The 17,691-nt window shown below is 50.1% G+C and overlaps 1 protein-coding gene and 1 long non-coding RNA gene across 6 annotated transcripts in view; one reads left to right on the plus strand and one right to left on the minus strand.

The window, feature by feature from the left end:
- Positions 1-1,524, plus strand: part of LOC111846908 (uncharacterized) — a 39,619-nt gene extending 38,095 nt beyond the window's left edge. Inside the window, exon 4 of the long non-coding RNA XR_002838971.2 lies at positions 74-1,524. This is a non-coding gene — a long non-coding RNA (uncharacterized lncRNA). The remainder of the gene's footprint in view (positions 1-73) is intronic.
- Positions 1,525-9,401: 7,877 nt separating this feature from the next.
- Positions 9,402-17,691, minus strand: part of LOC111846958 (histone deacetylase 9-B) — a 40,715-nt gene continuing 32,425 nt past the window's right edge. For all 5 annotated transcript variants that reach the window (XM_023817717.2, XM_023817718.2, XM_023817716.2 and 2 more), the window contains 4 exons: positions 15,204-15,326; positions 14,194-14,368; positions 13,824-14,041; positions 9,402-11,275 (listed from right to left, as the gene is read on the minus strand). In XM_023817717.2, the coding sequence (XP_023673485.2) occupies positions 10,964-11,275; positions 13,824-14,041; positions 14,194-14,368; positions 15,204-15,326 (828 nt within the window). In that variant the 3' untranslated portion in view covers positions 9,402-10,963. The remainder of the gene's footprint in view (positions 11,276-13,823; positions 14,042-14,193; positions 14,369-15,203; positions 15,327-17,691) is intronic.

Below are 17,691 nucleotides of genomic sequence, written 5' to 3' on the forward strand. Positions count from 1 at the left end.
TCAGGAATAATCTGAAGTAGCTGACAGCTGATACTGTAATGTGAAATACAGTAAGTGTGTGTTTACGCTTTAGGGACCCCAGCTCCTCACCACAATGGACCCCCAGCGAAACATCTGCTCACAAGGTGAAAATCAGCGTAGAATCCCCCGGACACGCTCCACTCCTCCATACTCTGGCAATTCCTGCACTATAAATCCTAATTAGCCACAATTCAGTAATTGCAATTTGTTACGATACTATTTTTCAATTTCAAGGCCGCAGCCCTGCAGATCACAACGGAGGCGTCCGGCTAAACGGAACGGCATGGGACCACATGCGAGATGTAAAACCTCAGCCCAACATTACCGTGAAAAATGAACTTGAGGTTGCTTTTTTAAATTCAGACGAGTACGCCGAGCGTATCGCGTCAGGCTGTTCCTCCATCTTGTGTGTAATTAGGATTTTCCTGCCGGATTTTGGAGGGAAGCGGTGTTCCATCGGAGGAACAAGCCCTCGGAGCCTCGGAGCTTCACGCTGACTTCCCGCACCTCCTGCCCTTTATGTGGAACGTGGGATGTTTCCACCCCCCACTTGCTGCCAGGTCTCCGCCAGCATCAACTCACCCCAATTGACCCACAGAACCAGGCCGGAACAGAGCGCTGGGGTCCGGGCAAGCGGCACAAGGAGTTATAAGGCTTGGGGGGGGCGGCCCGTCTGTCTGGTCGGGACCGGGACGCGGTATCAGACCTCGGGGGGCCCCAAACAGTGCTGGGACTAGGACCAAGTATTGTTTATGGGTGCACTGTAAGCGCCCATGCCCCCCCCTTTTCCGCCTGAGTGAAATCATGGTATCTGCAGGATGTCCGTCCCACGGTGGTGATACCCGGATCCTGCGGTCGCCCCCAGTCCTGTACTGGGCTGGCCTCCACAGACCACTGCAGCTCCTCAGAATCACTCTGAGCCAATCAGCGCTTGAGATAACGCAGCCCCTGCAGCTGGCTGCCCGGCCTTTGAAAACCCCAGGGCGACACCCCCCCCCCACTCTCTTATCTCCTCCAACTTGAAAAGCAGTATTGATCCTGGAAGAGCTAAGATAACAGTATGGATGATACTGCCCAGTGAGAATGACAGCTACGTAAACTGTGGAGGGCGCCGTCCCATTCATCTGCCAGCGGAGAGAGACTACTGGGATTGTTATCCTGAGCGTGGGGGGGGGATAACACTCAGAGTCCTTATCAGGGGGCTCATGGACCTCATTTGCAATACTCACGGGCCAATACTCATCTGAAACGCGTCAAGATCCTTTGCTTAATATACATTTTCTTTGTTGCACAGGTAAAAATAACATAGATAAATTAATGAAACAGTCTGTAAATTCACCCTGAATCAGTGTGGAATAGAAGAGCTGCTTGATAACTGTCAGATAACTGTTAGTCGTTTTTTTTTTTGTATGGAAGATGAAAATACAAAAAAATGTCCTACTTCAAATTAACTACACGGAAGTGATTGGCTGGAAAACCCTGAAGCTCTTTAAATAAAACTACTCTGAACAGAAGAAATTGTTTTGCGTGGGTCTGTGGTCTCCGCCAGGTTGAGAGTAAGTAAGTGTCCAGTCTGGTCTTTCCCAAGACCCCTAATCTGAAGGCGGGCTTTAGGAATAAGGCCAATGCTTCAGTCACCCGTGTACAGAAACCAGAGCCGCCTCTTCCTGCATGCACAACACGCACCATGGGGCCCGTGATCAAGTCAGGGGGGGGCAATTAACAAGCAAGCAAGAGGGCGATAGCTTCAGGTCAAATCAGTCAAATCAGTCAGGAGCACAGAAAAGATAAACAAAATAAAAGCGGGTAGAGGCAGCTTGAACTTCCAGTAAGTTAGTTAATGTTACATTAAAAGCCACTTATGGATACTACCTGTTCCAGTTATTACAGAACGTTATTTTTTCCATATTTTATAGAACATGACTCAGAGTATGAAAATAAACTATAATACAATCGACAACTATAATCAGTTTTCCCCTAAATAAAACAAGGAAGCGTTGGCAGATCCGCAGGTACTGATGGTTGGTTGGTGCTGGAGTGGGAAGGAATGACCTCTGCAAGTGACTCCGATTCCTCCCACAAAACCCAGGCATTTACAGCATCATGGCCTCAGATGGGAAAGGCAGCATCTACGGCTGGGATCCTTGTCCATAGGGCAACTTCCGTAGCACATGGGCAGCGTCCGGTGATGCCAGGCTGTAAACATGTGAGACAGCATTCAGAGATCAGCACAATATCTCATTCCTCAGGCGTCACCCAAAGCACACGTCCTAATGAACGGCGCCTGGCTGATATTCTGAATATGCTAATTTGATTAATAATTAATATATAGAATCAGAGGTGAGTCTAGGGACCTTGGGGGCCCCAGGCAAAAAAGAAAACACTGCCCCTCCAACTGACCCCCCCCCCCCAACATGGTAAAATTTATTACCATTATTTTAGCATTAAAGCTAATTTAGCAACAGCCTATCAATGAAGAGAATCTAATACGCATGGGTGCTATATTTTCACTTTGGTGAAAAACTGAATATAGAAATAACACAGATTTGTTGTTGCAATGTATTATGTAATCGGCCGCCCTTGGGTGCCCCCCCCCCCCCAGCTCGGGTGCCCCCCCCCCAAGCTCGGGGCCTTGCCTGTCCTGTCACTGTACAGAGTAGTAATTCAGGCAGAATTACATATACCCAGAATCATGCCTAGCACAGGGGCCATAGCTAATAAGAGCAGCATCCATTTCATTTTGCTTGACGTTACAAAGTTATACCTACTTTTGTGATGTGTGCATCTTTATTGTTTATTTATTGTTCTAATTAAAGTTTTTGCAAGGAACACTAATATCGTGGATTCAGTGAGGGGCATGTTTTGGGAGTTTGCTAAGAAGATCCCACTAGTTTGGCTAGGACCGAAAGTACCGGGGCGGGGGAGGGGGGTGACCTACAGGGATTTGACTACTTTGTGCTATTTTTTTTTTCTGCATTTAAACCAGCACTGTAAACTTTAAAAAAGAAAATCCTGGTCTATCCAACAATGCAAACCCAGGTTAGACTCTACAGTCTCTGAAAGAATCATCAGTGCTGGGCACAGAAAGGAGACAGAGGAAAGTCTCGGAAACAAATGCCTCTGAAGTGAGATCTGCTGCCAGTTTCGCGCTTTCTCAGTCAGAGGTGGTCCTTTTTTACACTCGCACCAAAAAAATTAAACAAATAAAACAGGATAAAAAAATCTTTCCTTTAGCGCCGTGCCAGCTCCGTCCCACGCCGCGAGTGCGGTCATGCGGCGTGGAAAGACAAACAGCACGTTACATTACCCTTCATAGTCCGCACGGAGAGCCAGCATGCCGAGGAAAAGCTTTAAACCCCCCAATAAAGGCGATTCCACACCGGCGTGTCCCTCCATCCCCCCAGCGCCACCGTATCGTGAAAAGGCTTCAGACAAATTATACCGGTGCTATAGACTTGGGACTTGGAGTTTAGTTCATGGCTGTGAAATGATCTGGCACTTCAGTGCTAAAATGCTAAGACACATTAACTACCTGGTGTGACCAGACTGGGGGTATTACGATGAAGTTAATGATCATTATTGTCATCATTATCAGTAATAATAAACAATTGATATCTCACGTTTTTACGTGGTTATGTATTCGGTATATACCCAGGACTGGGGAAGTTACTCACAAAAGTAATCCATTACAGAGGTGGAAAGTTCGGGTACAGGAAGTTCAGACCAAGTCCAAATCCAGATTCAATCCAGACCAAGATTTGGTTTCAACCGACCTGTTGCGTATAAAGGGTCACAGTCACAGAGAATTCAACTGGTTTGTTGAAACAAAACCTTGGTCTGGATTTGTACTTTCTGGATATTAACTTTCCAACTCTGGCTGTAATGGGTTATTTTTGTGAGTACTTTCCCCATCATTGATTATATACCATTTTAATACATATCTTCACCAGTCTCCAAACGACCATAGATACTTTATGAGTTACTTCCTCATTGGTAATAGGACGACGGTGTTTGGAGAATATACAGTCTGATTGGAAATTTGGGAAATGCTCATTCCATAAATCACATGAGGTGACTGTAATTTGCCTAAAATCAACGTTATGTAACGCATAGCATGGGTGCCACGTTACGCATTTAGCGTTCAGCCAAACTCCTTCACTGTAAAACCATGGGAGATGTTTGAAATGTTATATCAAGATTCGAGAATATTCCCTGTGAATCATGCTCCTCGCAGCGTGATTAAAATACAAGTATGAAAAGGGAAACTCAAAGCCAGCCACAGTCTGACCATGAAGTAAATCACCTGATGAGGCAGCAGTTTCCCAACATCCTGAGCAGCTCTGCTGCCCACGCCGTACCTGTTTAAAAACTCGCCTTTCAAAAATATCGGCCCTTTTTCGTCTTATGTCATAGGAAAAATAAGTCATTTCTGCATGATTTTCAGCAAACTACCCAAACAATAATAAAAGTCTTGGCGTAAATGGGAGCCCAGTGTTGAGAGTAGAGGAAAGACTGCAAGGCCGTGGACAGGTCAAAGGCTGCCCTGTCTGCTCTGACAGCAATTCCCGTAATCCTCCAGGAAGCTCTATTTGATATGAAAGACATGGAGTGTTTCTCAATGTGCCTGATTGTACTCGTGTTCTCATGCACCCGTTTTACATCATCTTCCATTGCCAAAGCCCAGTTCCAATACTAAGAACAGAAATTCAGAGGATAGTTAAAATCCCCAGATGTCGTTCTTGCCCGTCCCTAAATATCAAGGATACATCGGTTGCATCCTCGCCAAACAAGACCAATCCCATGATTCATTGCAACCCAGGTCGTTCTTGGGAGGCAAATTAGCAAGACCGGTCTCGCCAAGACCACAAGTACGATCTTCTCATTTATGGCATTGAGAAACACCAATGGTTTATAACACCTGTCCCAAAACCTGCAGAATCAACTCCTTTAACATTAATTATCAACCAAACTGTGTGTTTTCTGTCAATGCAGTGATCTCACATTGACTAGGAACCAAGTCCAGTTCCCACTCATGCACTGCTTAGGTGGAAAACAGCTGGAGAGAGCAGAACCAGAAACAGCCTAACCACCCGCCCCCCCACCGCTAGCAGGGCTGATGCAGTAGGTGCCCGAGACTCCCTCTTTGGTACCAGCTCATGCCATTGCGGGATGGGGGAGTGTGGAGGACCTATGCTACCACCCAAAACATACAAGGGATGCTCTTCATTGTGCAATGCTGACCAGCCGGGGTGTTTGGAGTGAAGGATATATGTCTTACAGTCTTTAATCTTTGGGCTGGGGGGGTATGGGATTGTTTTGATTTACATCAGCCTCAAACACAAAACACTTAGTCATGCGAAATATTTCAAAGAGACCTACTGTTATTTTTCAGGGGTCTAGTCTTTCAAACTTACTGTCTTTGCTCCAAGCCAATATAGACAGAATGGGGTTGCCAGATTGAAGTGGTGGGACCCTCTGGAATCCCTCTTTCTGGGTTCTCACTCAAACCAAATGCATAACCTCTGCACAAGGCTGATTCAGAGCTACCCTGTAGCTTGAGTCCCTCATGCAGCAGGAGATCCTTTAAATAATCCGGTTCTGCCTTGAAAATAATTTCCCAGGTTCTCAGTGATATTTGGGGGGGGGGGGGGTCCTTCTTCAGTCATCTATGGGTGTACGTGTTGGCATAGACCAGGTGTGGCCAATCTTATCCGCAAAGGGCCTGTGTGTGTGCAGGTTTTTGGGATAACCTGTAGGTCAGCTGTTCAAACCCAGGTGTGAGGATTCTTCAGCCAATCAGTCCTCTAATTAGTAATCTAATTAGGGAGCTGCAGCGAAAACCCGCATACACACCGGCCCTTTGCAGATAAGATTGGCCACCCCCAGGATTGACATAGTCAAGGGTTAAACATGGTAAATGGTCAATTTTATCTCATGCAGATCTCCAGAAGAACATTTCCAATGTATCTCAAGCTCTGGCAAACCATTGCTAATGGAGCCCCATGAACCTATTGCCTGGGTTTCTGATACCTCTCTGCATGGCGCCGGGGATTCCCGTGCCAGCCTGGGTCCGGCATGAGGGCGGCCGGGAAAACCCGCGGCGAGAGGTCACGGGGTCGTCTGGGCCGAGCGGGCCCCACCGGGCACGCGAGAGACCTAATTAAACCAAATAGCAGGAAACATGCTTTCCGCCGGGCCCGGCCACACACACACGCTCGCACACGCACACGCACACACACACGCACACGTGTGCCGTAACACTGAGCTCTTTCTTATTGTGGAGACAGAAACAGTGAGTGTGTTACGGCCTCACCCGGCTGACTCCAGAAGGACTCCTGTTTGCTTTCACAGCTGGGTCGACTGGGCCGGGGGGGGTTGGGGGGGGGGCAGGCGCAGGTGGCTCTCTGTCTGTTATTGTTTCTGCTTTTGTAAACGCTCATTTGGAATCACAAGGCCCAAGATAAATGGCATAACCCCAAACAGCACCGACACGCTTTGCCAAATACCGCATTCCACCTAAATTACACGGCTTCCTATCTTCACATGCATCGTGGGACACACGCAAACCCCAGCACACATCGGGGGGGGGGGGGGGGGGGCAGTTAGAAGACGAGGGCCGGCACCCAAATGGCCGGTGATGCCAGAGGCGGCGGGGGCCTGCGGACTCAAATCCCCGTGCATCTGTCTGTGAAAACAGGTGCCCGGTAGCCAGCAGGGGGGGCTGTGGCTCGGTAGAAAGAGGGATCAGGGAGCCTGGGGGGGGGGGGGGTCTTATTCCCTGTGAGCCAACCCAGGTGGCACGGCGACACCCCCCCCCCCAACCCCCTGGTTCACAGCTATCACTGTAAACATCAAACGAAACAGACGGAGAGCCCTTAAGCCTAGATTTAAAGGGTTAACCCGATCCTTGCAGAGTCCGATGTGACTTGAGTGTGGGAACAAAAAGGCACGGGCATAGCGATGCCAGTGCCCCAGGGGATCATGGGTATGCCCCCCAAAAACAAAAATTGGTCTTCCATTGAAAAAAACACTAGTAATGGTCACAAGGTTCATTTGCAATGTGTGGTAGGTTACTATGGAGTTACTGTGGAGTTACGGTTTCATTCGCCAGTCCCACACAGATCCCACGTGTAGCACAAGTCGTCTACAAGTCGTTGTCACCTCGGGGACAAATAAAGTTTTTTGAATTGAGATGAAGTGTCTATGGCTGCATTCACACTGCCAGCCACATCGTTCAATTCCGATTTTTTGCTCAGATCGGATTTGTCTATCTTGACGGTTCACATTCATAAGTACAAGTGACCTGCACCTGACTGTAATGTGAACACATCGGTCCTCCGAAACGTCATGCATGCGCACATTGATACGTTTTGACACGGGTAAAAAGCTGCTCGTAAAATTGGCACGTTGTGTGGCCATTCAGGTCTTTCGCCTCCTTAAACTTTGACTTCAGGCTCTTTATTTTTCTTTGGCATTGTACCCACGTTCGTGTCCACGCTGTGCCATTTCTTTGGCAATTATTTCAAATACTACTCTATTACGATAGGTTCCTTCCAGTTTAGCTTGAACAGATTCATTTCCCCAAATATCAATTAAATCCCCACCTTCTCCATCCTTCCACTGACTGTTATCGTAGCTCTCCTCCATCTTTACCTTCCCGCGCAGCCGGTGCAGGCTGATGATGTCAGCGCATGCGTATAAGCAAAAAGCCACATGAATTCCGATCTGAGCGTCACATTCAGGTGGCATGGCCGCGAATCAGATACGTATCCGATTTAGTACCACGTATATGAAAGTGACACAAATCTGATTTGAAAAGATCAGATTTGCGTGTCCACACAGCCCTGAAAAGATCAGATCTGTGTCACATTAAGGCAAAAAATCTGATTTGAGTCACTTCAGCACGGCAGTGTGAACGTAGCCTATGGCAGCACAGGCCTCGATCCACCTTAAAACACCTGCTGTACATGCCTCCTCTCAATAATGCTGGTCCATTTGCTCTGTGTACAAACAACAGAAATTTTAAGGTAGACCCTGCCTTCATGCTTGGTTTTATCGGATGGTCCCCGTAAAAATTAGCAAGTCCGTTAAGATTTAGCACCAGGAAGGGATGTCAGCAGGGGCAGAGGTATCAAAATTCACCCGGGCAACATTTTGGGGCAATAATTTAAAAAAAAATCATAAAAGATGATGGCAGGGGGAGTAGGTATAAATCTTGGAGAAGCTTCCAGCCCCCATTGCTCTGCAGGCAGTTTGAAGCACATCTGGTGGGGGGGGGGGGTACAGGTCAGTCCGGTCACTTTTCATCAGCTGCGAGAGGTAAGAAGTTTAGGGAGAACAGACTGGGAGTCAAATAAAATGATATTTAAATGATCTTCATGTTGCTTCGCCATTACAGAATCTCTCCTAAAGTCACCCCAGTGTTTGTAGCACCCGTCCAACACACCCGTGTATCTTAGTGATCCAACCACTGACGCACCTCGTTTAGTTATTTAACTAGTTAAGGTAAAGACGAAGGTTATGTTCTCCTCATGCCACACACATTCCAAGGTGAACTGGAGCTGCCAAGTTGTCCGCAGTTGTGAATTGTGTGGGTACCCAGTGATGGGTCGGCATCCCATCACTTCCTGCCTTGTGCTCAGAGGCTTTTGACTCCCCGCACCCCTGCATAGGATGAACAGGTTTGGAAAATGGAAGGATGGCAGTTAACTAATTCAGTGAGCTGTTGGGGAAATTTAATGGATATATGGAATGGCTGAGGTTTGGGAGCTGAAGCGGCGTTCATCTAGCCATCCAAAAATGTCATATTACTGTTAATTCCCATGTGTTCTGATTAACTGTTTTTGAAAAAATGTAGGCTTACGACCCAGATAAATAGCTTTACACATTTCCTTTGACTGTCTAAGACTTCTACACAGCACTGCATGTTTAGGCTCTGGATGTTTTTCACATGCTGGGGGGGGGGGGTCTCGTGGCTGTTTGCGTGTTTGCTCTCCTGGGCCGTCTGCTTTGCGTCCCGAAGGTCCCTCTGAAGCTGCCCCGTTCCATCTTCCCGTCCCTGGTGAGTCTCGCGGCTCTGTCTGGCGTCACAGCTAGTTTTTCCAAAGTTATGTAGCACAGACACCTTGTTGGCGTGTATCAGCACACGTGTGATTTTAACGCCAGACGGGCAGGCGGCCATCGTCTACCTCTCGCTTAACAGACTGAAATGACGTGACTCAGGTCTGGCTCTAGCAGGAGAGCCGTGTTCTGTTGTTTAAAGCGAAACACAAGTCAAAGACGGTTTTATTTAAAAACAGCGTGTTTGCGTCGTTTCAGAGTTTCAAAAAACACACTCGCGCTCGAACACACACCTGAAGCACCCAGTGACCAAGACAACCTTCGAGGATTAAAACATAGACAGGAAATGTATTTTATTTAGAAAAAAGGACCATAACCAAAGGTAGAGGAAAGGTCACAAACACAGAGGTGTGAATCCCAACAAGGACGACAACATCAGGAACAGGGGGGGCATCAGCAAAGCACCGCTGGTACTGGATCAGCTTCTAACATCTACATGGAGCCGGGCTGTGACTGGGCAAGCACTGCAGGCAGAAGTGCAGCCCGGTGTGGATCAGACACTTCGGTGCGTACCAAGCGGCTCCGCGGGGGGGGTCTCCTCCGCCCCCTCGCACCTAAAATGATCAGTCTCTCTGGGATGCGTCCATGGGAGCCTTTTCCCCAAACCTGCGATGCTTCACAGATATCAGGCAAAATTAAACGTGGACACAAAAGGCTCTACGGAACGCGAAGAACGCTGGCCTTGTCCCCCAGAGAAACGGCAGCCAGGTCGGAGAGGAAATGCCAGGCTGGGGGCTTCGACAGTGAATCAGTTCTGAGGCTGGGGGCCCGGCGACTCCGTGAGGTCCCCCTCTCTCGCTTTTCTGCATGAATCACGGTGACTCCTCACTGTGACTCCTCACTCCTCACAGCATTTCCTGTCCCGGGGCCGGTCCCGATGACTCCTCAGCCGACGGGGGAGCGAGACGCCTGACAGGCGCCTGGGTTTGGAACCCAGGAGGGGGAAACAAGAAGGGGGGGGGTGCGAGGCCCAGGTGCCGGTGCTCGTCTTCGCCTTGAGATTGGTTTTCGTCTCGCCGGCCGGCCCTGGAAGCACGTATCCGCCGAGATAGCCGGGGTTCGTGCGGGGTAAGCTCCCAGACGCCCCCTTCAGTTCAACGATCTCAAAGATCCCAGCGTTAAATCACTCCTCAGAGGACGGAGGCGGGACCGAGTCCAGAATAATCACAGCCGCCAGCGAGTCATGGGCTTTACAAAAAAAAAAAAAAAAAAAAAAAGGGCTGAAAATGGCCTTTGGCTCCTGCCAGGGTTGAATTTACATAATGGGCAAAAGGATCCGGACTGGAGAGCACAGAGTGGGAGGGAGAGACTCTGTCTAACCAGGCGAGATGGACCAGGCAAAGGTAAAAAGAATAAAAAAGGAAAAGCCGCAAGCTGTGTAAGTCACTTTGGTTAAAGGTGTAACTCGTCGTGTAAGTAACCGCGATACACTTCTGTGGAATGTCAGGTACTGCCCCCTGAACACGAGGCGATGGTCGCTGAGCACGAAACTGCCGGGTAGCCGGTGAGGAGTCAGAGGTGGGTGCTGAACACTCGGCGGCCTCAAGGGGGCGTGCAGGCGCTGGCAGGCTGGGGGGTCGGGTTGTTGGCCGTCGTCCACGAGCTTCTCGCGGGCATTCCCGATCTGAGGGCCCAACCCGGTTAGTGCGAGGAGGTGCCGCAGACACCGGGGCGAGGAGGCCGGAGGAGACATTTACTAACAATGTCACTGTTGTTTCTTTTTTCATCTGTTTTTTGTTTTTTTTCCAAAAGCTTGAAAAAATCAGGGCACTCAGCATAAAGCTGGTGTCTGCCCCCTTCCTCTCTCCCTCCATCTCCTTTTCTACATAATGGCTCGTATGATGACTCTCTGAGGAGCTTCGCCGCCCCCCACCTGCTGTAGACGGGCATCCCTCTCCCCCAGCCCCGCCCCCTGCGCTTGGCCCTCATCCTCGCTGTCAGGAGGCTCCTCCTTCACCCTGATGACCCCCGCATGAGCATCCAGCGGCTCTCCGTCTGAGCTGCAGGTGCTGCCGCCGTGGCTGTACTTCCGGATGACTCCACCAGGGGGCAGCACGCACTGCTCTCTCTCCTCCTCCTCTTCCTGTAGGTTGTCACTGGGCTGCCGGAGCTGCTCGATAGATTGAGAGAGCATCTGCAAGGGGAGCCGGGGACAGCAAGAAAGGTTAAGTATGTTACACAGATCCTACACAGACACACACATGCAATGAAAATATGACTGTGCATGTCCTTCTACTAAACACAAATTAACACAAAACACAGATCAGAAATACAGATTAAGGTGAAAGTGTAAATTAAGGTGCGTGTGCAGTAACACAATAAATCACGATCAGCACAAAAAATACACAGACAATGCAGTGCAATGTAAACAGAAACAACTGTATACGGATATAACATGTACCGTGCATGTATGTGCTGAAAGATACACACATTCACACACATGCACGACACATGCACATGCATACACTCTTTCATTTAATATTATGAAACATAATTTATGTCTGGCATATTTTCAAAATTTTTGACATAAACATTCGGACCTGAGCTCCTGAAGCATTTTAAAGTCACCAGTGGGTGGGGGGGGGGGGTGTGATGTCATGGCTCCAGCCACCCCCCCACCTCCCCCAGGAACCTTTTAATCAGAGAAGCTGGTTGTGGATTTGTGGGATTCACACGACACGCACAGCTCCGTTCGTCTGGTGCCGTAAAAAACAGGCGCCTTCAAAACACCAAAACACCATCACAGGAATTACACGGTTGAGGTGACCTCCGAGATTTTAAGAAGGGGGGGGGGGGGTAGGGGGTGGATCTAACGGGCCATTTGGCCGTGAGGCCGAGGCATGGTGGGACTGTGCCAGTTAAACTGTAAAACAATATCACCTCTTTAAAAAGAGTTGGGGTAGGGTGGACGGGGGGGGGGGGGGGGGTTGGTTTGGGGAATGAAATGGAAGCAAAAATCTGCTCTGAGCCAGGCAGCCCCTTTCCAAGCCTTCAGGAAATGAAACTGCATGAAAATCACGGGGGGGGAGGGGGGGCAGCAGGAAGGGCATTAAAACAAGTCACTGTGTAGCCGCTACAGGCCAGGCAGTGGGAGACATCAAAGGGCCGCAGTCCATACCTGTCTGCCCAGCAGGAAGCTCGGCCCGGCACAGAACAGGGCCTTTGCAGAGCGCCCTCGTCCCAGTAAGGCAGGGAGAATTATAACTAAAGCAACACCTTCTTAATAAGTCATGCTAATAGCTGTGCATTCTTATTAGCAAATGTATAAAGCTCTGTCTTCTTATTGGCTTATGTAAAAAGCCCTAGCTTCTTATTGGCTTTTTATAAATAATGCTGCTCAGGAGGCATTGTGGGTAATATATCAGCTTTTACGTGAAAGGAAACAAAAGGTTTCTGGTGGGCACTGACACCGTATTCACTGCACCCAAACAGGGTTTATGTGATTTACTTCAGATCTGACGTTTAACCGTGGGGAGGGGCTTCAATGTGAAAAATGTCCCGCACCTTCCTGAAGCCAGCGACACCGAGATGCCCGGTGGCCAGATTTCACATCGTTATACCAAGAGCCACAGGAAGACAGCCGCAGACGGGTTTATCTGCGTTTCCTGCGTATACTTTTAAGACTGGTGGGGGGTCAGACTGGCAGAGAAGGGACACGCATGGCGTTGAAAACTGCAAATGGCGAGCAATCATCTCGTGACGCGATTACTTTAACACTTAAATACGACAGTTACATTTAATAGCACCATGGGAAGTGTATATAGCGAAGACTATGTAGGGAGGGGGATGTCGATTTAAAATTAAAACGGGGGGAGTAATTCCTCACAGCTCCCCCCCCCCCCCCAACCACCCACGAGGGTGACGGATCTGATATCAGGCTTCCCAGCATGCACTGGGACAGGCTTCCCAATGCGTCAGGCACAATGCTGGCTTTCAGCACTTCCGCTTTGCAGGGGGGGCACACTCAGGGCCTGGCTGGCGTTGGACGGCATGGTGGGGGGGGGGGGGGCAGGGCCGCGGTGCACACGAGCGCAGAACAAAGGAGCGCTTTCTGCGGCATGGAGCCCCGCTTTGAATTGGCGTGCAGCGGGGTCATGAGCTGACGACCCGCCGTGCTCGGGTATCATAACAGAACCGGCGAGGCCGGTACACACAGGGAGGAGCGAGCGGCACCTAAACCATGCTGCTGCAGCCTGATTTGGGATTTTACTGATTTGGGATCTTTTATCCTAACCAATGTACATTTCTCTTGGGAAAGCTTAGTGAAATCACTCCCCCAGCGCTGGAGTTCAAACCCATAACCTCCCGATCACAGGCACAGCCAGGGGTGTCGCTACAGATTTTGGCCCCCATGAGAGTATATCATATTGGGCCTCCCAGTCCAGACCAATGCAGTTATTTTCCATATTTTTTAGGGTCCCTGTCACTCAGGGGATCATCCTCACTCCCCCCCCATTATAGCACCCCTGGGCACAGCATCCTAGCCCACTGAGCAACACAGCGCCCCCTAGTGACTGCAGTTATTCAGGTTAAGTAAAGGTGCAAGAGCAACGTCCTGAGAAGCAGCGGCTTTCGGATTGGAGGTGCCCGCCGCCCACACCACCCACGCCGACCCCGCCCCCCCCCCCGCCGCCCACACCACCCTCGCCACCCCCGCCGCCCACACCCCCGCTGCCACCCACCTGGTTGATGTAGACCTGCTGCTGGTACTGCTTCTGCCTCTCCACGAAGCTCTGATGCTGCTGCTGTATGACCAGCTGGGCCAGGGTGCTCTGAGGCAGCGGCGCCGACTGCGTGCGGTTCAGGGGCCGGTGCCGGGGCAGTTTGGGCCGCAGGCTGGAGGAGGGCCGCTCCCTCACGGCCAGCGGGGACGGGGGCAGCCCCGGGACGTTTCCGATGCCTGAGTGGTTGGGGAAGCTGGTTATACATCCTTCTGTTTTACTACTTTGAATCACTATAATCCTATTAAGGCTGATACCTGAACTCAAACAGACCTGCCGGCCCTTTAAGAAGCAGCCTTTACTGTTGGCGGCCATTTCTCTGGGATCTTACCTGGCGGGAGGATCTTCTGCTGTCTCATCTGCTCCTTGTGCAGCAGGTGCTGCAGCAGAGCCTGGTGGCTGCTGTTCACTTTGCTTTCCAAGGCGACCGGAGGCATGGTGCCCAGGAAGTGAGCCTGCCTGCCCGTCCCGGCGTCCGCTGACGTCTCTTTCAGGGCTGTGGCGGCCTGGAAGGCAGGGGAACGGGGAGATGAAGAGGGGGTGGGAGACGACGAGCCAGGGGGGCAATTTCCTGAAATTATTACAATCATTTGGTCTATCAGACTCCAGGGGCTTCGATTTTTGGGATAGCAAGATAACTTATCACATTTAAGGTGGTCTGGGTTAAACGTAAGTGAACGAAGATAAAGTCCATTTAAAGTGGGCCACCTTAAATCCGACAAGTTATCCAGCTAACCAGCTATTGAAGACGGTGTGATTTACGAACTCTGGTTCTCGGTTCTCCGTTCTCTCAATCAGTTCCCTGTGTCATAGAACTTTCTGGAAACTGCCCATGCTCCCCCCGCCTGAACGGACACCACGCTCAGCGGGCATCCGAACGTGGACTTTTTGGTTGTACCATATTACGTTCTTTTTATGTCACATGATGTAAACACCGAAAAAGACCCCAAAAGTGAACAGGATTTAAGCGATTTAACACATCTACCCCAGAGCATCATTTCCCAAGGTTGAATGTGTAAATCTAACGCACAAATGAGGGATGTGGCTGCGTGTTATCTGGAGGTGCAACTGAGCATGTGACGGCTGTAACGTCTTAAATGGGCGTGATGAACGAGGTGCCAAAGACGGCTGGCAGTGAGACTGACAGTGGATACTGGCCGCCGTTATTTACCCAAGAGGCATAAATCCTCGGGGGGTCAAGGGTCGCCCCCCCAAAGTCATACATTAACCCTGGGAACCTCTGACAGCTAGTTTTTCAACAGGCCGGGCCAAAGAGGAGGAGGAGGAGGACAGAAACACAGGGGGAGGTACGGACACACGGGCAGGGGTAGGGGCACTCACGGCGATGGGCGAGGGAGATGCTGCGGGGGGCAGCGCCAGCGTGATGTTGGGCAGAGAGGGCGATGTGTACAGCAGTCTAATGGAGTTGTCGGGCTTCAGGAGTCTCTGGTGTGACAGCAGACGCTGCAGGCAGGAAAATGGGAGACAAGACCATACAGCGTATGGAATTATCAATACACCACAGAGCATACACCATAGAGCATATACCACAGAGCATACACCATAGAGCATATACCACAGGGCATACACCATAGAGCATATACCACAGGGCATACACCATAGAGCATATACCACAGAGCATACACCATAGAGCATATACCACAGAGCATACACCATAGAGCATATACCACAGGGCATACACCATAGATCAGGGGTCACCAGCCTTTTTGAAACGGAGAGCTACTTCACGGGTACTGAGCCATACGAAGGGCTACCAGTTTGAAACGCCCTCCTAAACTTATCTAACCTTCATGTATAATAAACATGTTTTAAATGCTTTTTTTTTAGATATTGTCATTTTCAAATCTATATAAATGCAAATGTGATTAAAATTAAATTTTAGACACTGCTCACTGGTGAGTTGTGCTATTTTCAGAACAGGTCCGTGGGCAACTCAATATCAGTATACCATAGAATATACACCATAGAGTGCAAGGGATTATCAGTATACCATAGAATATAAAATACAGAGTGCAAGGGATTATCTGTATACCATAGAATATACACCATAGACAGTATGGCAGTGATCATCTACCTTTTTCAAAGTGAGAGCTACTTTTGCAAAGAAAAGACTCTGGCGAGCAATCGAATTGTGACAATATAATTTGCCCCTTGGCATATAACACCACAGAGTATATCACCCCTTAGTGATCAGTTATGGCACAGAGTGCAACGCACTGTCAGCTGGTCCGGCACTGTGACCACGGACTGAATAGACCCCTGTACTGAACCTGCCGGTGGAAACGGGCAGAGAGGCTGAGCGGCTTCCTGTGAGGACAGAACCGGGGATCTGAGTCACGGCATGACGCGTTCCTCAGCCCAGTGAGGAGTGAAAAAGGATCATCAGCTTTCTGCAGGGGCGGACAGAGCCATAACTCCCCCCCCCCCCACACCTCCATGATAAACCTTACAGAAACACCGCAAAACCTAGTGCGCCCCGGAGCCTCGTCTGCCGCTGGGGCATGCTTCCTGTGCCCTGTGGGGGCTCCTTCGCCCAGCAAGGGTCCTGGGGGGGGCCACAGCACAATGACCTGTATGTGAGACCAGCAGCCCCGGGGGACGCATTGCTCCTGGAGGTGTGGCCTGTGTGGCAGCACTCTGGTGCCCCCTGCTCGCCAAACAAACAGGAAGTGTGCGGTCCGACGGTGGCATGGGGGGGGGTCTCATGTCAATATCACAACAGATCTGTCTGTTTTTAGTACTGGGCCACCCTCTGCTACCAGCGCCTGGGATATCAATTAGGCCAAAAATAATAGAGCCCCAGCACCCCCCCACCCAGCACCCCCCCTTGTGTCTTTAACATCTCCTCTAACATTTCACAGGGCAAACAAAAACAGCCAGACAGGGGCAGCTAGGGGCCTGTCTCCAGGCCCACCCAAAAATAACCCGGTCCGGGGGGGTGGGGGGGGGGGGGACGGAGCTGCGGGTCGCTATGGGGTCCACGCGGCAGAGACGCTCCGGCAGACAGGAGAAGAAGAAACCATTGTCATCTGTTGGATGTGGGAGCCGCAGTGGCACCACCTGGAGGGAGGTGCAAAGAACAACAAGAACCTGCAGAACCACCATTAGATCCCAAATCCAGACAGGCCTGTACTGGGAGGGCACCAGGCAGGTGTTACTCTCCACAAATAACTGGAGTGTGGAGTATTCCTAATATTACTCACAAAATACTGCTAATCGCCTTTAATATATGCTATGAGCTCCTGTTTCCCTTCCTTAGACAGCGTGGGACACAAATCATCACCCTCACAGCCAAGCTGTGTGCATGGAAATGCTATAGAAATGCTGCAAGCTGATTGTCCAGCGTCTGTAAAAAGCTCCTGGCAGACGGCTAGGCTAATGGCTAGGCTAACGGCTAGGCTAATGGCTAGGCTAACGGCTAGGCTAACCTCAGGTCTCCAGCTGATGTCTGTGGTGTGTGAACATACAGCTGGTGCTGTTCTGCGATGGGAGCCTGTGGCTGTCCTGTCTTATATGCATGGGGCATTACTTCTACCAGGCAGTGAAAGCTGTGAGCCCTGAAGCTGGCTCTACGTCGCCCCCTAGCCTCCTGGCCTGCTACGGTATAGCTCAGTCACATGCACATTGAGGTCAGCTCTGCCCATGTTCTATAGTCATGCAAATCAGCTGCATTTCAGGTTCATAGAGCGGCTGGGCTCTACCGATAAATTAGAGAGACAAGATTAACAAATCAGAACCAGAGAAAAGGGCATTCCTGATTAGTTAAATAACGATCCTTTCTGTTCTCCCCAAGTACTTGCGTAATTAA

This window comes from Paramormyrops kingsleyae, chromosome 23 (genome assembly GCF_048594095.1).
Source record: "Paramormyrops kingsleyae isolate MSU_618 chromosome 23, PKINGS_0.4, whole genome shotgun sequence".
Lineage (NCBI taxonomy): Eukaryota > Metazoa > Chordata > Actinopteri > Osteoglossiformes > Mormyridae > Paramormyrops > Paramormyrops kingsleyae.